Raw genomic sequence first — 26,406 nt, 5'->3', positions numbered from 1 at the left:
TGTGGGGCCACCCAAGATGGGCGGGTCATGGTAGAGAGGTCTGACAGAATGTGGTCCACTGGAGAAGGGAATGGCAAATCACTTCAGTATTCTTCTGTTGAGAACCCCACAAACAGTATGAAAAGGCAAAATGAGAGTATACTGAAAGAGGAATTCCCCAGGTCAGTAGGTGCCCAAAATGCTACTGGAGATCAGTGGAGAAATAACTCCAGAAAGAATGAAGGGATGGAGCCAAAGCAAAAACAATACCCAGTTGTGGATTTGACTGGTGATAGAAGCAAGATCTGATGCTGTAAAGAGCAATACTGCATAGGAACTTGGAATGTCAGGTCCATGAATCAAGGCAAATTGGAAGTGGTCAAACAGGACATGGCAAGAGTGAACGTCAACATTCTAGGAATCAGCGAACTAAAATGGACTGGAACGGGTGAATTTAACTCAGATGACCATTATATCTACTACTATGGGCAGGAATCCCTTAGAAGAAATGGAGTAGCCATCATGGTCAACAAAAAAGTCCAAAATGCAGTATTTGGATGCAATCTCAAGAATGACAGAATGATCTCTGTTTGTCTCCAAGGCAAACCATTCAGTATCACAGTAATCCAAGTCTATGCCCCAACCAGTAATGCTGAAGAAGCTGAAGTTGAACGGTTCTATGAAGACCTACAAGACCTTTTAGAACTAACACCCAAAAGTGATGTCCTTTTCATTATAGGGGACTGGAATGCAAAAGCAGGAAGTCAAGAAACACCTAGGGTAACAGGCAAATTGGGCCTTGGAATACGGAATGAAACAGGGCAAAAGCTAATAGAGTTTTGCCAAAAGAACGCACTGGTCATAGCAAACACCCTCTTCCAACAACACAAGAGAAGACCCTACACATGGACATCACCAGATGGTCAACACCAAAATCAGACTGATCATATTGTTTGCAGCCAAAGATGGAGAAGCTCTATACAATCAGCAAAAACAAGACCGGGAGCTGACCATGGCTCAGATCATGAACTCCTTATTGCCAAATTCAGACTTAAATTGAAGAAAGTAGGGAAAACCACTTGACCATTCAGGTATGACCTAAATCAAATTCCTTATGATTATACAGTGGAAGTGAGAAATAGATTTAAGGGACTAGATCTGATAGATAGAGTGCCTGATGAACTACGGACTGAGGTTTGTGACATTATACAGGAGATAGGGATCAAGACCATCCCCATGGAAAAGAAATGCAAAAAAAGCAAAACGGCTGTCTGAGGAGGCCTTACAAATAGCTGTGAAGAGAAGAGAAGTGAAAAGCAAAGGAGAAAAGGAAAGATATAAGCATCTGAATGCAGAGTTCCAAAGAATAGCAAGGAGAGATAAGAAAGTTTTCCTCAGCGATCAATGCAAAGAAACAGTAGAAAACAACAGAATGGGAAAGACTAGAGATCTCTTCAAGAAAATTAGAGATACCAAGGGAGCATTTCATGCAAAGATAGACTTGATAAAGGACAGAAATGGTCTGGACCTAACAGAAGCAGAAGATATTAAGAAGAGGTGGCAAGAATACACAGAACAACTGTACAAAAAAGATCTTCACAACCCAGATAATCACGATGGTGTGATCACTCACCTAGAGCCAGACATCCTGGAATGTGAAGTCAAATGGGCCTGAGAAAGCATCACTATGAACAAAGCTAGTGGAGGTGATGGAATTCCAGTTGAGCTATTTCAAATCCTGAAAGATGATGCTGTGAAAGTGCTGCACTCAATATGCCAGCAAGTTTGGAAAACTCAGCAGTGGCCACAGGACTGGAAAGGGTCAGTTTTCATTCCAATCCCAAAGAAAAGCAATGCCAAAGAATGCTCAAACTACCACACAATTGCACTCAACTCACATGCTAGGAAAGTAATGCTCAAAATTCTCCAAGCCAGGCTTTAGCAATACATGAACTGTGACCTTCCAGATGTTCAAGCTTGGTTTAGAAAAGGCAGAGGAACCAGACATCAAATTGCCAACATCTGCTGGATCATGGAAAAAGCAAGAGAGTTCCAGAAAAACATCTACTTCTGCTTTACTGACTATGCCAAAGACTTTGACTGTGTGGATCACAATAAACTGTGGAAAATTCTGAAAGAGATGGGAATACCAGACCACCTGACCTGCCTCTTGAGAAACCTATATGCAGGTCAGGAAGCAACAGTTAGAACAGGACATGGAACAACAGATTGGTTCCAATAGGAAAAGGAGTACGTCAAGACTGTATATTGTCACCCTGCTTATTTAACTTCTATGCAGAGTACATCATGAGAAACGCTGGGCTGGAAGAAGCACAAGCTGGAATTAAGATTGCCGGGAGAAATATCAATAACCTCAGATATGCAGATGACACCACCCTTATGGCAGAAAGTGAAGAGGAGCTAAAAAGCCTCTTGATGAGTGAAAGAGGAGAATGAAAAATTGGCCTAAGGCTCAAAATTCAGAAAACTAAGATCATGGCATCCGGTCCCATCACTTCATGGCAAATAGATGGGGAAACAGTGGAAAGAGTGTCAGACTTTATTTTTCTGGGCTCCAACATCACTGCAGATGGTGACTGCAGCCATGAAATTAAAAGACACTTACTCCTTGGAAGGAAAGTTATGACCTACCTAGATAGCGTATTCAAAAGCAGAGACATTAGTTTGCGAACAAATGTCCGTCTAGTCAAGGCTATGGTTTTTCTAGTGGTCATGTATGGATGTGAAAGCTGGACTGTGAAGAAAGCTGAGCGCCGAAGAATTGATGCTTTTGAACTGTGGTGTTGAAGAAGACTCTTGAGAGTCCCTTGGAATGCAAGGAGATCCAACCAGTCCATTCTAAAGGAGATCCGTCTTGGGTGTTCTTTGGAAGGACTGAGGCTAAAGCTGAAACTCTAATACTTTGGCCAGCTGATGCAAAGAGCTGACTCATTGGAAAAGACTCTGATGCTGGGAGGGATTGGAGGCAGGAAGAGAAGGGGACGACAGAGGATGAGATGGCTGGATGGCAACACCGACTCGATGGACATGAGTTTGAGTGAACTCTAGGAGTTGGTGATGGACAGGGAGGCCTGACGTGCTGCAATTCATGGGGTCGCAAAAAGTCAGACATGACTGTGCGACTGAACTGAACTGATGATAGTACAACAATGTGAATATACTTAATGCCACTGAACGGTACACTTAAAATTGGTTAAGGTAAATTCTGTTATGTACAGCTTACCGCAATTTCTAAAAAAACACCTCTCGGACTTCCCTGGTGGTACTGTGGATAAGAATCTGCCTGCCAATGCAAGGGACACAGGTTCAATCCCTGGTCCAGAAAGATTTCACATGCTGTGGGGCAAGAAAACCCTTGCACTGCTACTACTAAAGCCTGCATGTCCGAGTCTGTGCTCCACAATGAGAGAAATCACCACCACAAGAAGCCCAAACAACGCAATCGGAGAGTCGCCACCACTCTCCACAACTAGAGAAGGCCTTTGTACAGCAACAAAGACCAGTGCAACCAAAAATTAATTAATTTAAACAAATTTTTAAAAGCACTTCTCTTTCCCACTTGATTTCAGAATCAGATGACAAAAAAAAAACAAGGAAAAGAAAAAAAGAGAGCAAAATATCAGCTTTATCTCTGACATAAAGTTCGGTTGGAAAACATGGCTCAAAAGTGGTTTGGAAATGGCTTGCTAACACTCTCTTAGTTTGAAGTTATCTACTAGAACTATTTCCCTCAAAATGGAGAGCCTGTCCTGCACTCAGTTTACTGCACTAGCCAAGAATATGGCAAAATACTGACTGTCTGCAGGTCAGAATGAAGAGAGAGATGAAAAGGTCAGACTGACCATGCTGGTCACTCTACTGTACTCACTCATCTACTGTACTCACTCATCTACTGACCACTAATTTCCCCCTGTGAAAGAGAAGAGGAGGTAGAGAAAGAAGCTAAGAGTGTTACCCTAGTCAAGTTTCTCTACACTGAACCAGTGTTCCCATATTATACAGTAGTTTCAAAAGAAAGAAAACAAAGGGGAAGAATTAGGGAAAAAATTCAAGAAAAATTTCCTAGGACTGAAAAATGTACATTCTAAGCTAATTAAGGAATGAAGATACAAAAAAACATCTGAATTGATGGATTTATTGATGAATTTGACTCAGAGGAGTTTTAAAACTCAGAGGAGTTTTAAAGTTCTGACAAAGAATTAGGGTAGAATTCACATTAGATCACAAAGCACTGAACAAAATAATAATCAGGCATCTAGGATATGATGCATATGTAACAATAAAAATAATTATCAAAATTTAAAGCTTTTGTGCTTCAAAGGAGACCATCAAGAGAAAATTTTTGGAAATCATTTATCTAAGAAAACCTGTATCTAGAATATACAAAGAACTATTACTACTCAAAACTATTAAAGCTGGACAAAGGATTTAGATAAATACTTGTCCAAAGAAGATACACATACTATAAGGTAAGAAGACGCTATGTTGCTTCAGCTGTGTCCAACTCTTTGTGACCCCATGGAATGTAGCCTGCCAGGCTCTTCTGTCCATGGGATTCTCCAGGCAAGAACACTGCAGTGGGTCGCCATGCCCTTCTCCAGGGGATCTTTCCAACCCAGGGATCGAACCTAAGTCTGCTATGTCTCCTGCATTGGCAACTGGGTTCCTTACCACTAGTGCCACCTGGGAAGCCCCCAAGACAAAAGAAGATGACAGATGACTAATAAGTACATGACAAGATATTTAACATCATCAGCCATCAGGGAAATGCAAATGACAATGAGATACCACTTATACCCTCTAGGATGGCTATAATCAAAAAGAGTAGCAAATGTTGGTGAGGATATAGAGAAATTGGAAATTTCACACACTGCTGGAAGAAAGGTAAAATGGTATAGTCACTTTGGAAAGCAGCCTGAAAGATCCTCAAATGGTTAAATGCTTTCCATGTGATCCAGCAGTTCTATTCCTATTATATATTCTAAATAAATGAAAACAAAGGAAAAAATTATACATAAATGTTCATAAACAGCATTATTCAAAACAGTCAAAAAGTATACATCAACTGCTGAATGGATAGAAAATATATATCCCATACAACGGATTGTGTGTTAGTTGCTCAGTTATGCCTGACTATTTGTGACCCCATGGACTGTAGCCCACGAGGCTCCTCTGTCCATGGAATTCTCCAGGCAAAAATACTGGAGTAGGTTGCCATTTCCTTCTTCAGGGGATCTTCCCTGACCCAGAGATCGAACCTAGGTCTCCTGCACTGCAGGCAGATTCTTTACCATCTGAGCCGCCAGGGAAGCCCATACCATGAATTAGTCAGTAATAAAAGAAATAAAAGTACTGCTGCACCCAATAATATGGATGAACTTAAAAACATTATGCTAAGTGAAAGCAGTCAATCATAAAAGATGACATGTTAAATGATTCCACTTACATGAAATGTCCAGTATAGACAGAGACACAGAAAGTAAAGAGACTTCTAGAAAGTAGATCTAGAGAGACAATGGATTAGAGACAGAAAATAGATTTGTCTTTGTCTAGGGCATGCGTGGGTTGGGGCACTGGGAAGGCTGACAGGTAAGGGGTGTGGGATTTCTTTTTTTTTTTTTTTTTATTTGGCTGTGTCATGCGGGATCTAGTTCCCTGACCAGGGATCAAACCCAGGTCCCCTGCATTGGAAGCATGGAGTCTTAGCCACTGGATCACTAGGGAAGTCCCTGGGGTAACTTTCTGAGGTAATGAAAATGTTCTAAAATTGTGATAATGAATGTACAACTCTGTAAATATACTAAAAGCTAGGGAGCTGCACACTTTAAATGGGTGAACTGGATGGTATGTGAATTATATCTCCATAAAACTGTTTTTAAAAATAAGGCAATTTTTAATGCTACAGAAAACAAAGTTGAGAAGGAAAATGTAATCGTAATAGACTATATGTTTCAGTATAAACAATATTTAGAGTTATAAATAACTGAATACTGGTTGATAAAAAAAATTGGGATGTATTTTAGAATAGATAGAATAAGTTGGGTATTGCAATCTAAGATTCATTTTCACAAAAGGCCTATTAATGAAAAATGCCCTCAAACTAAGTGGTTTTTACTTTTGTAAGGAAACAGCAACCCACTCCAGTATTCTTGCCTAGAGATTCCATGGACAGAGGAGCCTGGCAGGCTACAGTCCATGAGGCTGCAAAGAGCTGGACATGACTGAGCAACTAATACTTCACTTTTTTAAGCGGTTGGAAAAATCCAACAAAAGATTAGTATTTCATGATACATGAAATTATCTTAAATTCAAATTTCAGTGTCCATAAATAAAGTTTTACTGGAACACAGCCACACCCATTCATTTACTTAACTGTCTGTGGCTGATTTTGAGCCACTTAGAATGGGGTAGTTGTGAGAGCACAAGTGGCATTTTCATTGCTTTGCACTGCTGCTCAACACTCTAAAAGTGGCAGCAATGCATTCATAACTCAACAACATTACAGTATAACTGTACTACAACTTTTTCTTCACAACAGCAGCACATATCCATCATGTCCAAATAAGGAAATGGGAATGTGGAGTTCAAATGTCACACTTTTAATGTAGATTTTGCTATTAAATTCCTATCTTCAATATAGTCATTTGCTCTTGGAGACTTCACAATCATTAATCCTGTTAATTTTTGTGAGAAATAGTTGATTTTTTCTTTTTGACTGCTCTGTGCACTTTGCAAGATCTTAGTTCCCCGACCAGGAACTGAACCAGGTCAGAGCAGCGAAAGCACCAAGTCATAACCACTGGACAATCATGTAATTCCCAGAAGTTGAATATTTTCAATTTCTCTTACTCCAGAGGAAGCAGTCTGATGGCTTAGCAATAGGAACATTTTATTGCAATGTTTTGAGCTCAGAGTAAAGAAAAGCTTTTCTGAAGAAAAATCTTCAACCACTATCAAATACCAGATGGCTTTGGAAGTTAGTTTTTGCTGCAGTCTCCATAATGTTTCTTAATGATTTCAACCATAAATTATCAAACGCGCTTATATGCAAAACTTATGTTTCAAAAAGTTACCTTAACTACAAGCAATGGCAAACTGCTTTATACATTTACTGTGCTGTCAAAACAAGAAGACCTATCCCCTTTCCTACACAAATTTGCCACAGATATGTTTTCTAAGCAAACTATGCTTCCAGCAGTGTTTTTCACACACTGATGCAAGCACAAAGAAAATTTCCTTATTTCAAAGTACTTTTAACTGTGCAACTGAGGCACTTCCATCTACTTTTCAATCACAAGTGATTAATCTACATTGTAATGACATTCTAAACAGCAAATGTCAGAGAAGAACCTAACAGAATTCTATAAGTGCCTTCCAAGCAATGAATATTATCAAATAAAATCAAACACTCAGAGACTAATATCAGTACCTGGCAGTGTAAAAACATATTTTCAAAGATGAAATATTTAAAAAATACACCAGAAGGAATCAACAGCAGAATAACTGGGACAGAAGAAAGGATAAGTGAGCTAGCAGGCAGAGTGGTAGAAATAACTGCGATGAAGCAGTGTAAAGAAAAAAGAATGAAAGGAAGTGAAGACAACCTCAGAGTCTTCTGGACAACATTAAAAGCACCATCATTCAGGCAGAGCTAGCAGTAAAGAATCCACCTGCTAACGCAGGAGATGAAAAAGACACAGGTTCAATCCCTGGGTCAGGAAGATCCACTGGATTAAGAAATGGCAACCCACTCCAGTATTCTTGCCTGGAAAATTCCATGGACAGAGGAGCCTGGTGGGCCACAGTCCATGAGTCCACAAACAGCTGGACACAACTGAGCAACTCAACACACACACAAAAAAAGAGAAAGCATCTGAGAAAATATTTGAAGAGACTATAGTGGAAAACTTCCCTAACGAAGGAAAAGAAATAAGACACCCAAGTTCAGGAAGTACAGAGTCCCATTCAGAATAAATCCAAGAAGAAACATACTGAGACACACACTAATCAAACTAACAAAAATACTAGAAAAGAATAGTACAAGCATCAACGAAAAAGCAACAAAAAACATACTAAAGAATCACCATAATCAGTCTATTTTTCAACAGAAACTCTGTAGGCCAGAAGGGAGTGGCAAGATAAAGGGACAAAAGGGAAAAACATACAACAAAGATTACTCTACTCAGCAAGGATCTCATTCAGAGTCCATAGAGAAACCAAAAGCTTTACAGACAAGCAAAAGCTAGGATTTAAAAAAGGTAGGATTGAGAAAAGGCAGAGGAACCAGAGATCAAATTGCCAACATCCGCTAGATCATCGATAAAGCAAGAGAGTTCCAGAAAAACATCTACTTCTGCTTTACTGACTATGCCAAAGCCTTTCACTGTGTGGATCACAATAAGCTGTGGAAAATTTTGAAAGAGATGGGAGTACCAGACCACCTTACCTGCCTCCTGAGAAATCTTTAAGAAGGTCAAGAAGCAACAGTTAGAACCAGACATAGAACAGACTGGTTCCAAACTGGAAAAGGAGTACGTCAAGGCTGTATATTGTCACCCTGGTTATTTAACTTACATGCTGAGTACATCATGTGAAATGCTGGGCTGGATGAAGCACAAGCTAGGATCAAGATTGCCGGGAGAAATATCAATAACCTCAAATATGCAGATGACACCACCCTTATGCCAGAAAGCAAAGAACTAAAGAGCCTCTTAATGAAAGTGAAAGAGGAGAGTGAAAAAGTTGGCTTAAAACTCAACATTCAAAGAACTAAGATCATGGCATTTGGTCCCATCACTTCATAGCAAATAGATAGGGAAACAATGGAAACAGTGACAGACTTTATTTTCTTGGGCCCTAAAATCACTGCTGGTGTGACTGCAGTCATGAAATTAAAAGATGCTTTCTCCCTGGAAGGAAAGTTATGACCAATCTAGACAGCATATTAAAAAGCAGAGACATTACTTTCCAACAAAAGTCCATCTAGTCAAAGCTATGGTTTTTTCCAATAGTCATGTATGGGTGTGAGAGTTGGACTATAAAGAAAGCTGAGCGCCGAAGAATTGATGCTTTGAACTGTGGCGTTGGAGAAGGCTCTTGAGAGTCCCTTAGACTGCAAGGAGATCCAACCAGTCCGTCCTAAAAGGAATCAGTCCGAATATTCATTGGAAGGACTGATGCTGAAGCTGAAACTCCAATACTTTGGCCATCTGATGTGAAGAACTGACTCACTGGAAAATACCCTGGTGCTGGGAAAGATTGAGGCAGGAGCCGAAGGGGACAACAGAGGATGAGATGGTTGGATGGCATCCCCGACTCAATGGACATGAGTTTTATTCGTGATGGACAGAGAAACCTGGCATGCTGCAGTCCACAGGGTTGCAAAGATTTGGATGTGACTAAGTGACTGAACTGAACTGAAAAGCTAGGAGAATTCAGCAATACCAAACCAGCTTTACAACAAATGCTAAAGGAATTTCTCCAGGTGGAAAACATAAAAGAAAAAGATCTACAAAACAAACCCAAAGCAATTAAGAAAATGGTACAAGGAACATATATAACAATAATCACCTTAAATGTAAATGGATTAAATGCTCCAACCAAAAGACAGACTGGCTGAATGAATACAAAAATAAGATGGCATATATGCTATCTACAGGACACCCACTTCAGACCTAGGAAAACATACAGACTGAAAGTTGGGGGATGGAAAGTTATTTCATGCAAACAAAAACCAAAAGGAAGCTGGAGTAGCAATACTAATATCAGACAAAATATACTTTAAAATAAAGACTTAGAAAGGAAGGACACTACATAATGATCAAGGCATCAATTCAAGAAAAAGATAAACAATTGTAAATAGTTATGTACCCAACACAGAAGCACCTCAATATATAAGGCAAATGCCAATAGTCACAAAAGGGGAAATCAACAGTAGTAACACAGTAACAATGGGGAATTTAACACTCCACTTACACCAATGAACAGATCATTCAGACAAAAATAAATAAGGAAACACAGGCCTTAAATGACACGGATAGACCGTGATAGACTGAATTGATATTTATAGACATTCCATCAGAATGCAGCAGAATATAATTTCTTCTCAAGTGCACATAGAACATTCTCCAGGATAGATCACATCTTGGGTCACAAATCAAGCCTCAGTAAATTTAAGAAAACTGAAATCACATCAAACATCTTTTCAGACCACAGTGCTATGAGATTAGAAACCAATTTCAGGAAATAAACTTTTTAAAAAAAACAATACACACAGACACATGGAGGCTAAAAAATATGCTACCAAATGACCATGAAATCATGGAAGAAATCAAAAAGGAAATCAAAAATTACTTCAAAACAAACGACAACAAATTTATAACCCAAAATCTATGGGATTCAGCAAAAGCAATTCTTTTTTTTTTTTTTTTTTTTTGATCGCTCTAAGTGGCTTTATTAGAGAAAGCCAAGTTTACAGAAGACTTAAGAGTTGGCATTAGGGCCCTTCTTGCCAAAGGTGGGCACAACATTGACAAAGAGCCGGTTGTACTGCATACACCTCTTGGGCTGGCCTGTTGTCTTCTTTTTCTCTTGTTTTGCCACCTTAAAAGTCTGACCTCTTAAGGCGACTTTCTCAACACAGGCCACGGAACCATGGACTTTACCTCCAAGCACGCAGTCAACTACTGCTAGAGTGCTCAGAGCTTCCACCCCACACTGGCCGAGGGTAGCCTCATCCTCTAGGGGCATCCCTGCCATGAGCAGGACTTGATCTTCTGGAGCAATGCCCTCCAACGAGGCTACATGAGCCTTGATCTAGGCAAGTGTTTCCTGACCAGTTACCTCAAAAGTGTGTAGCTCCCGGGCACAGACAAAAACCTGCATGTTGGTGACTAGACTGCAGACACCATGGCCACTTCCACAAAGATGGTATTAAGAAAGGGCAAAAGCAATTCCTAAGAGGGAATTTTATAGCAATATAATCCTAACTCAAAGAATAAGAAAAATCTCAAATAAACAATCTAATCTTACACCTAAAACAACTAGAGAAAAAAATACAAACAAAACCCCAAGTTAAAAAAAAAGATATCATAAAGATGAGAGCATAAAAAAAAATAAAAAAGATGAGAGCATAAATAAATGAAATAAAAATAAAAAAAAAAATAGCAAAGAGCAAGGAAACTAAAAGCTGGTTCTCTGAGAAGACAAACAATATTGATAAACCTTCAACCAGACTCATCAAGAAAAAAAGGAAGAGGACTCAAATCAATAAAACAAGAAATGAAAAAGGAGAAGATACAACGAATACCACAGAAATACAAGGATCATAGAAAACTGTTACAAGGAACTACATGCCAATAAAATGGACAACCTGGAAGAAACGGACAAATTCTTAGAAAGGTACAACCTTCCAAGACTGAGCCATGAAGAAACAGAAAATATGAACAGACCAAGCACTAATAATGAAATTGAAACTGTGATTAAAAATCTTCCAATTAACAAAAGTCCAGAACCAGATGGCTTCACAGGTGAATTTTATCATTTAGTGAAAATCTAACACCTCAAACTCTTCCAAAAACTGCAGAGGGAGAAACACTCCCAGCTCGTTTCATGAGGCCACAATCACCCTGACACCAAAACCAGAGAAAGATACCACACAAAAGAAGAAAATTACAGGCCAAGATGGCTACACAGCAAGGTGGCTGGGCAGAGGTTTGTACCTCCCACAGCAACCATGGCGTATACCAGCCTCGCCATGCCTCTCAGCATGATAGGCATGTTCTGGGGCATTGTCGGCTTCCTGGTTCATCTCTAAAGGTTCCAACTGGGGAGTCATCATCACTATGTTAGTGATCTGTTCAGTTTGCTGCTCTTTTGGTTGATTGCAATTCTGGCCCAATCCAACCCTCTCTTTAGACCACAGTTGAAAAATGAAACCATCTGGTACCTCGAATATCATTGGCCTTGAGAAAGAAGACCTCCTTGCTGGTACTCAGTCACTGAGATCAAGGAGAGAACTCCTCTAGATGCAAAATCACCTCCATACCCAGACCATCTGCCTTGACTCGCCCACTGTGGCCATCAGTTGCCTTAAATGTTCATCCACATTTGAATATCTTTTTCTATAATGAAATATTTTTTTCCTATTACCTTTTTTACATTTTGACAAATGATGTGCCTATTTAATCTAAATTGTGCTACCTCTGTAAAATGTGTGTGTACTCTTCTGAGATGAAAAGTGTTTTTCTGAGAAATAAAAATGTTACTCTCTCCTCAGAACAGATGGATTTGAAGATGGAGACTGCCTGCTCACAACACGAGGATCAGCAAAGTGTTTAAAAACTGTTACATGACAATAAGTCTCCCATGGGGCAGTCAGTAGGAGAACATGTTCAAGGGAAAAATCTGTCCCACAGAACTGAACCAAAGTGTATTATACCAAAATATTTTGGGGATGAATTTATTTCTGCCATCTTTTGGAATAAACTATTTTTCTGCTTTCTATAGAAAAAAACAAAAAAACAAAAAAAAAAGATGGTTCAATAGCATCATCAACTCATTGGACATGAATCTGAGCAAACTCCAGGAGGTAGTGGAGGACAGAGGAGCCTGGTACGCTATAGTCCATGGGTTCACAAAGAGTTGCACATGACTTAGTGACTGAACAACATCATCATCACTGATAAACACAAAAATTCTCAACAAAATAATAGCAAACAGAATCCAACAACAAATTAAAAGGATCATATACATCATGATCAAGTGGGATTACCCTAGGTGTGCAAGGATTCTTCAATATATGCAAACCAACCAATGTGATACATCATATTAACAAACTGACATGATACTACACATGAAGTGAAGTAAAGTAAAAGTCGCTTGGTCATATCCAACTCTGCAACCCCATGGACTATACAATCCATGGAATTCTCCAGGACAGAATACTGGAGTGGGTAGCTGTTCTCTTCTCCAGGGGATCTTCTCAACCCAGGGATAGAACCCAGGTCTCCTGCATTGCAGGTGGATTCTTTACCAGCTGAACCACAAGGGAAGCCCAAGAATACTGGGATGGGTAATATATCTCTTCTTCAATGGATCTTCCCAACCCAAGAATCGAACCAGCATCTTCTCTTGCATTGCAGGCAGATTCTTTACCAACTGAGCTACCAGGGAAGCCCCAATACTACACACAGAAAATCCTAAAGATGCCACCAGAAAACTACTAGAGCTAATCAATGAATCTGGTAAAGTTGCAGAACACAAAATTAACACACAAAAACCTGTTACATTCCTATATACTCAGAATGTAAGATCAGAAAGAAAAATTAAGGAAACAATCCCATTTACCACTGCATCAAAAAGAACAAACTACCTAGGTATAATGAATCTACCCAAAGACACAAAAGACCTGTACTCAGAAAACTATATGACCCTCCTGTGCCCAGTGCAAGAGCTCCAATAAAATCTCACCTGAATTTCTGGTCTGTCAATTTCTATTGATGGGGGAAGGCCAAGAACCCTGGTCAGCTTATGGCACCCAATATGGGGCAGTCCCCTTCTGGGGCAAAGATCTGGGCACACCCAAAACCACAGAATGCAGCTTTCCCATGGGTGACAGGTGCCCACCTTAACTTCTGTTTCAGTGTCATCACATGTGGACTTCCATGCTGCACCGGGGGTTAAGAACGCATCTTGCAATACATGATTCCTGCAATGTTCAATTCCTGGCAAGGGAACTAAGATTTGATATGTCACGCCACAGCTAAGCCCATGCACTGCAACTACTGTGCCCAAGCACAACAAATAAGAGTCCACAATGGATGATCCCACACAATACAATGAAGATCCTGTGCCAGTAAATAAATACTTTTTAAAAAAAGAAAGAACACTGTATATACTATTGATGAAAGAAATCAAAGACAAGTCAGAGAAAGAAAAATATCATATACTAATGCACAGATACAGAATCTAGAAAAATGGTACTTCAGAATTTATTTGCAAGGCAGCAATGAAGAAACAGACATAGAAAACAGACTTACGGACATGGGGAGGAGGAAGGAGAGGATGAGATGTATGGAGAGAGTAATATGGAAACTTACATTACCATAAATAAAATAGATAGCCAACAGGAATTTACTGTATGTCTCAGGAAACTCATACAGGGGCTCTGTATCAACCTGGGTGGGGGAGATGGGGAAGGAGATGGGAGTGAGGTTCAAAAGGGAGGGGATATATGTATACCTATGGTTGATTCATGTTGAGGTTTGACAGAAAACAACAGAATTCTATAAAGCAAATATCCTTCAATTTAAAAATAAATAAATTCTTAAAAACTGCATAAAAATAAATTTTAAAAATAATTTTATCTGTGAAATATGGATTTTACTTTAAAGAATCTATTAAATACAGAAATAAAATGTCCAAACTCTAAAGAGAAAAGAAAAGAAAAGAAATCAAAGACAACACAAACAGATGGAAAGACAGACCATGTTCTTGGAAGAATAAAAGTTGTAAAATTGACTATACTACTTGAAGAAACCTACAGATTCAATGCAACCCCTATAAATTACCAATGACATTTTTCACAGAACTAGAACAAAAAATTTTATAATTTGTATGGAAACCCAAGAGATCCCAAATAGCCAAAGCAATCTTGAGAAAGAAAAACAAAGCTGGAGGAATCAACCTTCTTGATTTCAAAGTAAAGTAAAGTAGAAGTCACTCAGCAGTGTCCAACTCTTTGCAACCCCATGGACTACAGCCTGCCAGGCTCCTCTGTCCATGGGATTCTCCAGTCAAGAATAGTGGAGCGGACTGCCATTATCTTCTCCAAGGGATCATTCCAACCCAGGGACTGAACACAGGTCTCCTGCATTGCAGCCAGATTCTTTACCATCTGGACCACCAGGAAAGTCCTGATTTCAAACTACACTACCAAGCTATAGTAATCAAGACAGTATGGTACTTGCACAAAAACAAAAATATAAACCAATGATACAGGACAGAAAACCCAGAGATAAACCTATGCACCTATGGCCACCTAATCTATGACAAAAGAGGCAAGAATATACAATGGAGAAAAGACAATCTCTTCAACAAGTGGTGCTGGGAAAACAGAACACTTCCTAACACCATACAAAAAAACCCCAAAAACCTCAAAATGGATTAAAGACCAAAATGAAAGGCCAGACACTATAAACTCTTAGAGGAAAACATAGGCAGAACACTCTTTGACACAAATTACAGCAGAATCTTTTTCAATCCACCTCCTAGAGTAATGAAAATAAAAACAAAAATAAACAAACAGGACCTAATTAAGCTTAAAAGCTTTTGATAAACAAGACAAAAAGACAATCCTCAGAACGGAAGAAAATATTTGCAAATGAAGCAATTGACAAAGGATTAATCTAATCTCTAAAATATACAAAGAGCTCATGCAGGTCAATATCAAAAAATAATAATAATACAATCAAAAAACAGGCAGAAGACCTAATAAATTTTTTTCCCCAAAGACATATAGGTGGCAAACAAACACATAAAAAGATGCTAAACATAACTAATTATTAGGGAAATGCAAATCAAAACTACAATGGGGTATCACCTCACACTGGTCAGAATGGCCATTGTCAAAAAATTGCTACAAACAATAAATGCTGAAGAGGGTGTGGAGAAAAGGGACTCCTCTTATACTGCTGGCAGGAATGTAAATTGATATAACCACTATGGAAAACAGCATGGAGGGTCCTTAAAAAAACTAAAACTAGAACATGATTGTTCTATGATCCAACAATTGTATGATCCAACAATCCCACTCCTGGGCATATACCTGGAGAAAGCCATAATTAAAAAAGATACATGCACCCCAATATTTACTGCAGCACTATTTACAATAGCCAGGACATGGAAGCAACCAAGCTGTCTACCAACAATCAAAGATGTGTGTGTGTGTATATATATACATACACATATTACATATAATGGAATATTACTCAGCCATAAAAAAGAAAAAAACTGTGCCATCTGCAGAGACATGGATGGATCCAGAGACTGTCGTCATACAGAGTGGTGCAAGTCAGAAAAAGAAAAACAAACATCGTATATTAATGCATATATGTGGAATCTAGAAAAATGGAATGTGTGTGCTTAGTCGCTCAGCTGTGTCTGACTCTTTGTGACCTCCCTATGAACTGTAGTCTGCCAGCCTCCTCTGTCCACAGAATTTTCCAGGCAAAAACACAGGAGTGGGTTGCCATTTCCTACTCCAGGGGATCTTCCTAACCCAGGGATCCAACCCGCATCCCTTGTGTCTCCTGCACTGGCAGGTGGGTCTTTTACCACTAGCACCACCTGGGAATAGATAAGCTTATCTATAAAGCAGAAATAGAGACACAGACACAGAATATAAATGTATGGATACCAAGGGGTGAAGAGGGGTGGAGTGTGAAGGACTGGGAGATTGGGACTGACATACATACACCATGTATAAAATAGATAACTAAGGAGAACCGATCATATAGAACACGGAACTGTACTCAATGCTGTATGGTGACCTAAATGGGAAGGAAATCCAAAAGAGAGGGAATATACGTATAGATGACTCACAACATTGTAAACCAACTGTGTGTGCATATGTGTGCATGTTGTCGCTCAGTGGTGCCCAACTCTGCGACCCCATGGACTATAAGCCCACCAGGCTCCACTGTCCATGGGACTTCCCAGACAAGAATACTGGAGTCGGTTTATCACTTCCTACTCCAGGGGATCTTCTGGAGGAACATGTCTCCTGAGTCTCCAGCACTGGAAGGAGGATTCTTTACCACTTCACCACTCGAGAAGCCATTATACTCAAATAAAAAAGAATTCTAATGGTATCAGGAATTGAAAATAAATACAGAAGCAGGAACTCTGGAATAAATGTAAATAGTACAACCAATTAGAACAGTACTTTGGCAGTATCTATACTAAAGTTAAAAATTAGTCATTTCACTTATAGGTACATAAATAAACTCTCAAATGTGTACACAAGGAGTTACATATAAAAATGTTCACTGAAGCACTGGAAATAAATGTGTAACAATCAGAGAAAAGATAAAATTGTGACATACTCAGAAAACAAAATACAACAGAAAATTGGGAATAATCTATATGATCAGTGGTAGGAAAACAAATTACAAAATATTCACACAAGATAGTAAACATAATTTAACACAAATAACTAGTATTACACTCATCAGTATGAACAAATCTCAAAAGCAGTGTTAAATCAAAAAAAAAAACAAAGTTGAGACATACAATGTGACATAACTTCTAGTTACGTATCTTAAAACATGGGAAAACAATACCATATACTGCTTATACATAAATGTATATTTAATAAAAAGTATAAAAATATACTTAGGAATGTTATATATACCAAATTCAGTTAACGGTTAACACTGGAAAAAGAGGGTAGGGAATGCAATAAGAGGGAGCAGTATCCAAAATGCTTCAAGGTTATCTATTCGGTTTTATTCCTTAAAAAAGAATTTTTTTGATCTGAAATGAAAACAGGAAATAAAATTATTTTTAAAAAGGAAGACTGAAAAACATATCCTTATATAACAATCATGCCAGAGAAGAAAAGGATGAAAGGGTCAGAGATGGAAGCAAGGCCATGAGAAATGTACCATTCTAGGCACTGGAGACACAGTAATGAACGAAACAAAGTCCTTGCTCTCATGAACAAGTAAATATACAGTATAACAAATGGCACTAAAAATAAGTGTTATGAAGAAAAAACTGTAAGAAAAAGTATGGGGGGAACCTAAGTAAAATTATTAAACACAGGGTGCTATTTAAAGCCACAAGACAGGGAGCAAAGGCAGACAGTTGAGGCACTCCAAAATTTAGAGGTCAAGGAAATAAGGAGAAATCTTGCAAATGAGGCAGAAAGAGAACTAAGAACAGTGTTGACCTGGAAGCCAACTGAAAAAAAAAGCATCTCAAGAAGGAAAAAAATGATCAACTGTGCCATAAGATACTGAAAGGTCAAATAAGATAAGAACTTGATAACCAACCAATTGTAAAAGTTACTGGTGATCTTGAAAATAGCTATTTTCAACAGCACAGTGGGAAAAGCCCAGTCTAAGTTTAAGAAATAAACAATGGGAGTAGATGAACTGCAAATTTTGAATAACTCTTTTAACAAGCTCTGCTATCCAGGAAATAGAGAAATTTGAGCAGCTGGAAGAGCACAGATCCAAGGGGATCTGAGTAAGCAAACATTTTTCCCAAAGACAGGAACAATTACAGCATATTTGTATGCTCATGGGAATGAAGAAGTAAAAGGGGGAACTGATGATGCAGGGTGAAAGGGGAACAACTGGTAGAATAATTGGTGGCTGGGAACAATAAAGAGGGGATGGGATCTAGTGCACAAGCAGAGAAATGGGTCTTACGTATATAGACAGTTGATTTATCAATAACAGAAAAGAAGGCATACAAAGACTCAAATAAAGTCCCTATCTACAAAAATTTCAGCATAATAGAGGGGAAAGACAAAGGAGTACTTACAAAAATACGAAATACCTTGAAAAAATTGCTACAGGGGCACACAAGAGTGTAAATAACTCACATGTAGGAGGGGAAGACTGAACGAAGAATTAAAAGGTTCACAGAGGAGGTAATGTTTGACCAAACAGTATAGCATGTGCCAAGAAAAGTAGCACAAAACCATATTAACAGATGGTAAACTGGAAAGTTAAGAACCAAAAAATGGGGGTACTTAGACCTTATCTGCACGAAAAGAACTTTGCTTAGAAGGAACCAAATGAGAGAACACAATTCATTTACAGTCTAGTTAGTGCTCAGTACTTGCTCAGTAGCATATTCTCATAAAACAGTATTTAGCATAGGGTTACTATAAAGATTAAATGAGATATTATATAAAATTTTTAGTACCTAGTAAGAATCCAAAAAAATACCAGTTATTATTAGGAGAACAAAGATCATGGGTGGTGGTGGTAATGAAAATATAAAACTTCTATAGACACATCTCTAAAATACCAAGCGAACTTTTCAAACTACAATCAACTTCCAACCTTTCTGCAAATTAATTCCGGTCCAACCATATAACTAAGCCCATCATCTCTGCCACCAAAAAAAAAAAAAAAAAAGAGAGAGAGAGAAATATACATACTAGAAAGGAATTATAATCTACTCAGTTTTCTTTGAGTTGGATAGGCTTAATAACTGACTTCATTCTAGGAACCAGTATGAATATAAGACCTATGTCAGAGTGGAAGTCCCAGAACAAACTATCTTCTTATCTGCCAGTTCTCCCAATTAACGAATATCCTAGAAAAAAAGCCAGATCACCAAAAGTTATCCTACATATCTATCAAATCCATTATGACTGAGTCTACACTAAAAGATTCAGTTGAGAATAAACAGATTTCTAAGTTAAAGAAAATCTGACAATCTAGACTATAAAATGCTAATGATTAAATTATGATATATCTATACCTTGGACTTCTAACTAGACAAAATATATTGAAAAGCACAACAAGAAAATGTTCACACATCTGTTAAATATGGTATATACCATTTTAAAACTATAAATTACAACTGCATAGCAAAAAAGAAATAAGGTTATAAAAAACATTGCCAGTGGTTAGTGCTGGATGGAATAATTGTAAGAAATTAAAAATCTAAATTTCCTTCAAGAAACAAATAATACTTTGTCTATTGATCAATCTTTTTTAATTACTAAAAAGTAAACAACTCAAGTCAAATCTCTACTTTTCTCTAGAAATAAGCTTGCTTAATATCACTTCTAATCATTTCTGTGCATATCTAAACACAGAAAATTATATTTTAGGTAAATATATAATGGGAAGTGTTGTTTTCTGGGGTATTTTTCTTTATAAAAATGGAGTTGTATTTTGGTTTGCAACTGGCTTTTTTCATTCAATAGTAAACCATGGGACATTTCTCCATATTGATAGATAAAACCATCTATCCTTATAGCTATATACTATTTTCCTGTAGAATGGTATAATAACAATTTTTACCCAAAGAATGGACAATAAAGTTATCGCCAATTTTTTGCTATTACAGTGCTATAAATATCATTTAATAATTGTGAACATATTAAAAGAATAATGGCTAACATCTGAATGCTTATTATATGCCAACTGCCACAAGCTTTTATATGAATTAAACATACTACAATATCACTATTCATATTATTATTTGTATAACACATTTTTTTCTTTGTTACCTGCCTATTCATACTTGTTTCCTCTGAAAATTGAGTTCTTTTTTTTAAAAAATTGGCCAGGACACAAATTTGATCTAAAAAGTTTCTAGCAGAATATTCCCAGGAGTTCCATGAAAATGTCTGGCATATGGGCATTTATACATTCCACAAATACTATCTGAGAAGCTATGAGTGAGCAAAACAGACTTGAACTCTGGATTCTAAACTTTTAGCCTAGCAAACACTGGGTTAATAAGAGAAAAGCAAAAAAGAGTGTACAGGGGAACACATCAATTAGAGAAACACTACACCAGTCAATATACAATTATAATTACCTCTTAGAACAGTCTTGCCTCATCCTGTGGATCTTAGCTACTACTGATTAAGCTACTACTAGCTTAATCTTTTGGAGAAGGAAATGGCAACCCACTCCAGTATTCTTGCCTGGAGAATCCCAGGGACAGAGGAGCCTGGTGGGCTGCCGTCTATGGGGTCGCACAGAGTCGGACACCACTGAAGCAACTTAGCAGCAGCAGCAGCTTAATCTTAATATACTGCTTTACTTACACAATTTTCATGCTCAAGAACTCATAACTTCTCTCTTTAGTATTTCTTAAGTATACCTAACTCATTCTCTACACTATTTCAAACCTTTAGCACTAAAGGCTTTCCTTACATTTCCCACTCCTTCCCCTAACAACTTCTTAGAGGACCACTTAGGCAGACCTCAGTGTCTACTTCACAGGAAAAAAAAAAGTCCCTAATCCTTCCAGAAGGGAAGGAAATCAACACTTATCAAGCATTTATACAGATCACTTAAAAAAAAGCAGAAGAGATGTCCTGGAGGTATGATTAACATTTCAAAAAAGCTTAAAACAAATTACACAGAGAAGTACAAATCCACAGGCTATTACTTAATGCAGATTGGTAAACAATTATTTCAAGGTGTTATTTTCAACAAAATATTCTAATCAAGTCCACCTCTGGTACTTAATCACACATTCAAAAGATAAATTATAATACGATGGATGTGAACTGTAATGGATCACGTATAAAGTCCCAGTGAAATACACTGAAAGGCAGGATTAATTCCGCCTGGAAAGGCTTCACAGAGATAACATTTGAGCAGGTCCTGGAAGGATAATTCAGCTCTTCTGCTGCATCTACCTCCTGTCTACTTCTGGTTACAAAATACAGAGAATTTAACTGTGGGATGGGTAAATCTTTAAAAACCATCTAGTATCTAGGTTTCCCACCTTTGTTTTAAAGTAACAAAATCTTTCCTTTAAAAGTCTAACTGAAAACTTTAGTATATAGAACAGATAAACGTGGACCTGCTCTTTTGAAAGAAGAGGAAGTTATTGGAAAACATTGCTAGTCTTAATCAACACCCTTCACTTTAAAATAAGAAAACTGAGACACTAAGGACGACAATGATTTGACAAAAGACTACAAAAATGTAATAAAAAAACAAAAGACCACAAAAATGTAGAACTGCCATAACTACTCAAAGAATACCTTTTAAGCATTTTTTTCTCTTTGAAGTCTTTTTCTAACTTTCTCCCCAGGTTGAGTTTTACCACTTCTCATTTTATTCCTTGCTATACCCAGCACATACTTCTATTATGGTTTCTATAAAACTCCAGTGCTCTAATTATATCTTTTTAATGTGTCTATGTCCCTCTACTATACTGGAAGCTCCCTGAAGGCAGGGACTCTTAATCATCTTTATATACCCAGTACCCAGAATAAAATATCATTTATTAAGTTACATTCAACCATGTTTCGGAAAAGATTTAAAGATAACTCAATGCATAGCATACGGTAAGACTTTAGCATTTTTCAAATGAATTTGCCAAAAATGAGGTCATTAAATGAATATATTGAAAGCAATTAGAATATCTGATACACAGAGTACTTTCTATAAACATTATCTGATATTATGTAAGTTTATATAGGTAAAAAAAAAAACAAAAACCTAAAGCTATTATTTAATCTGGATGGCAAAAACTAAGTAACTTTTCTCAAAGTTTCAACTAGCTCTAATATAACCACATTTTTAATGAGAAGGAGGGAAAATCTGGCCTATTCATAAAGACCTATTGCCTGGGAAAAACAGTATAAGGAGTTGTGTTCTGTTAATCTTAGACTGAAGGAAGAAATTAGGCCTATCTTCAATTTAGGGCGAAAACACTTCTTTCTCTACCTTAGTTTCAGTCACATCTAGACATTGGGGGTGACGGGGAGTGAAAAATATTATCTCTAAGGTTCTTTCCGGCTCTAACAATGTAGGGGCATAAAACAAAAAATCAGAGTGCTTCAGCTTTCAACTCAATATGAATAAAAACTTGATAAAAATCAGTAAATGGTACACTGGATTTGGTGTCAGATGAACAGGGTGTTCATATCAACTCTATAATTATTTAGGTGTGTAATTTTAACTGAGAAGCAAACTCTCTGGATCTCAGTTTCCTCAACCTTTAAAATAAAGTTGGACAATATAATCTCTCTTTAAAATACATTACAGTCATGACATTCTATGGAATAAGTTACATGTGAAGAAAATATTTAGGTGGGGATTGTTATTACAGATGTTTAGAGGATTATGGTATAAACCAAAAATTGAAAAATTCAGGATTGGGAGAAATCTTACAAGTCTTCTCTGACTCACCCAAATGAGACTCAAGATCTCTCTAATACATTCTTAGAAGAGGGCACCCAACCATTCTTAGCAATGAGAAACAACCCATGGAAATAAGTTACCTCATCTTAGGCCTACTCTAACTCTAATTAATACCTAAGTTCTCTGACTGAAACTACACGATCCTCTAGTAACTTCCAGCCATTAGTTTTTACCCCTTTCAAATACAGGCACCTCAAGTAGTTGTGGATAGTGACACTATGCTCCTTACCTATCCTCTTCAGAATTAAAACCCCCAGCTCCTTCAATCTTTCCTTAAATACAATACCAAGCGTCCCTGACCATCCAGCCTGCCTTTCTTAGAAAAACCCCATTCTTGAATAGTATGGAAGTTCCTTAAAAAAGTAAAAACAGAGCTACCATATGACCCTACAATCCCACTCCTGGGCATATATCCAGAGAAAAACATGGTCTGAAAAGATACTTGCACTTCCAGTGTTCACTGTAACACCATTTACAACAGCCAAGACACGGAAGCAACCTAAATGTCCATGGACAGAGGAATGGATAAAAGACGTAGTACACACGTACAATGGAATATTACTCAACCATTAAAAAGAGTGAAATAATGGACCTAGAGAGTGTCATACTGAGTGAAGTCAGAGAAGGAGAAATGCCATATGATATCCCTTATATATGGAATCTATTTTTTAAAAATGAACTTAAAAAACCTGAAATTCATAGCCTTTAGAAAACGAACTTATGGCTGACTGGTGGAAAAAAGGAATCTGGGAAAGTCAGATACACACTGCTCTAGTTAAAACGGATAACCAACAAGATATTGGATAGCACATGGAACTCTGCTCAACGTTATGTGGCAGCCTGGATAGGTGAGCGTTTTGGGGGAGAACGGATACATGCATTTGTATGGCTGAATTCCTTGTTTGTTCACTTGAAACTACTACAATACTGTTAATCCGCTATACCCCAATACAAAATAAGAAGTTTTTAAAAAAGAAAACTAAAGAAAAACCTCCATTCTTGCCTGAGAGAATGTCAAAACTACTCGAACAAACCCTCCCCATTCTAACTTCCTGATTCCTGGTGGAACCCAAGATCTCCCCCTCTTAGAGCTGACACCAACCACATAGATGGCCCTAACTGCCCTTGCCTGGAGAAGGCAATGGCACCCCACTCCAGTACTCTTGCCTGGAAAATCCCATGGACGGTGGAGCCTGGTGGGCTGCAGTCCATGGGGTCGCGAAGAGTCGGACACGACTGAGCGACTTCACTGTGACTTTTCACTTTCATGCATTGGAGAAGGAAATGGCAACCCACTCCAGTATTCTTGTCTAGAGAATCCCAGGGATGGGGGAGCCTGGTGGGCTGCCATCTATGGGGTCGCACAGAGTCAGACACGACTGAAGCGACTTAGCAGCAGCAGCAGCAGCCCTTGCCACCTCCATCCAAGCAAGTTTTTGGCGTGGGAAATAGTGCCCCTGATGCTCCTTCGGAAGATTAGGATAAAAGTGACCACAGCGGGAACAGAGAGGCCCGCCTCCCGCTCTTCTCCCGGGTTCAAGCCTCCTCCCTTACCGGTACTGCTTGGGGTCGCTGGGAGACTTAATGATCTCAGGGTCTCCGGCATTATTGACAGGCCCCCTCCGTCCCTCCTCCTCAGATTCATCAGCTCCGAGACGGGCAACCCGGCCGCTCTCGCCCAAATCTTGTCCATTGGGCTGCAGGTCAGGGCAGCTGCAGGTGGACTTCGCCTTGTTCCTTCCAGGCATGGTCAGTGTAGGAAAGCGTCTGGAAGCCGCCGAGTCTTCACACCGACCCCGCGCTTCTATTCTCGAAAGCGCCGCGAGCTCCCGCCCGGCCTCACACAACTTCCTCCCGGTGGCACAGACTGCAGCAACCGCGACTCTCCTCAGCATTCACTACCAAGCCGGAACGCTGGGCATGCCGTTCCCTAGGGTCCACCTCCTCCTCCTACTCTTCCAGCCGCTCCTCCTCCTCCGCGTTCCAGAGGCGGTAGCGGCCGGCGCTGCTGCTGCCGCAGCCGCTGAGGTGGACAGGCCTGAACCCCTCCCCCAATCCGGTCTCCCTCAAGCCAACTTCCCTCATCCCCCCCGCCCTCCGGACCGTCGATGACGCAACTGATATTAACCAATCATAAGGCAAGAGAGCAGTCACGTGCAAGTAAGTAACCAATAGGAACAGGGAATAGAAAAAGGAGCCAGCGACCGGGCCGGATTCTCAGAGCACCCAGCGAGCTTTTCGAAACCAGAGGTAGGAGGGGCGAAGAAGAAGAGGCGGAGAGAGCGGCGCGGAGGACGACGGGAGAAGGGAGCGGGAGTGCTGCGCGGCGTTTATGACGTAAGCGTGGAGGTGGTTTGAGGTAGCAAGTGAGTGGGCTCTGTGGCTCAGAGGAACATATTCCCCTGATGCGAAAACTGGTAAGCGAGTGGAGAAAGTTAATCCCCCAGCCTTTCCCCCACCATTTATGTCATATTTTGTGCATCCTGGCTCTCAAACCTGGGGTGGAGACTTTGCCAGTGACTCAGCACGTTAAAGCAGAACGCCGGAAGTATTTTTCTGCCCCAGGATGGAAGCGGCATCTGAGTGGAGCTGAGCTGAACGATAGAAATAGTCGTTTTGAGTCTCCTTTTTTGTAGCCTGCCAGACATTAGTCCTGGTCGCCCTTAAGGCCTAGGAAGTGTTTAAAAGACAGGTGTAGATGTGTTCACTCTATTGTGCGAAAACATTTTTTAGCTCCCTCGCAGACGAGAGTTCACAGCGTTCATTTCAGTCGCTCAGTCGTGTCCGACTCTGTGACCCCATGAATCACACAGCACGCCAGGCCTCCCTGTCCATCACCAACTCCCGGAGTCCACCCAAACACATGTCCATCGAGTTGGTGATGCCATTCAACCATCTCATCCTCTGTCGTCCCCTTCTCCTCCTGCCCTCAATCTTTCCCAGCATCAGGGTCTTTTCAAATGAGTCAGCTCTTCGCATCAGGTGGCCAAAGTATTGGAGTTTCAGCTTCAACATCAGTCCTTCCAATGAGTATTCAAGCCTGATCTCCTTTAGGATGGACTGGTTGGATCTCCTTGCAGTACAAGGGACTCTTAAGAGACTTCAACACCACAGTTCAAAAGCATCAATTCTCTGCTCACTTTCTTTATAGTCCAACTCTCACAGCAATACATGACCACTGGAAAAACTATAGCCTTGACCTTTGTTGGCAAAGTAATGTCTGCTTTTTGATATATTTAGATTGGTGATATATACATTACAGTAGGGAAGCTTCAAATTCAGATAATAATTGGAATTTTCTGACTAGAATCAAAGGCCACATCCTAAAGTGTGACCTGTTTTTCCTTTTATAAAGAGACCTCTGAATCTTGCAGTTCACCAGACTATTGCTATATATGTGTTCAGTCTAGTTCAGTCACACAGTCGTGTCCGACTCTTTGCGACCCTATGAATCGCAGCACACCAGGCCTCCCTGTCCATCACC

At 39.2% G+C, this 26,406-nt stretch overlaps 1 protein-coding gene and 2 pseudogenes across 2 annotated transcripts in view; 1 reads left to right on the top strand and 2 right to left on the bottom strand.

Moving 5' to 3' along the window:
* NRDC (nardilysin convertase) overlaps positions 1 to 24,859 on the bottom strand; it is a 114,489-nt gene extending 89,630 nt beyond the window's left edge. For both annotated transcript variants that reach the window (XM_068966685.1, XM_068966686.1), the window contains exon 1: positions 24,477 to 24,859. In XM_068966685.1, the coding sequence (XP_068822786.1) occupies positions 24,477 to 24,817 (341 nt within the window). In that variant the 5' untranslated portion in view covers positions 24,818 to 24,859. The remainder of the gene's footprint in view (positions 1 to 24,476) is intronic.
* Positions 10,483 to 10,884, bottom strand: LOC138074167 (ubiquitin-like protein FUBI pseudogene; annotated as a pseudogene).
* Positions 11,735 to 11,968, top strand: LOC138074356 (V-type proton ATPase subunit e 1 pseudogene; annotated as a pseudogene).
* Positions 24,860 to 26,406: the final 1,547 nt, after the last annotated feature.

The sequence above is a fragment of the Capricornis sumatraensis genome, chromosome 2 (genome assembly GCF_032405125.1).
Source record: "Capricornis sumatraensis isolate serow.1 chromosome 2, serow.2, whole genome shotgun sequence".
NCBI lineage: Eukaryota > Metazoa > Chordata > Mammalia > Artiodactyla > Bovidae > Capricornis > Capricornis sumatraensis.
This window is presented reverse-complemented; position numbering and strand designations above follow the sequence as displayed.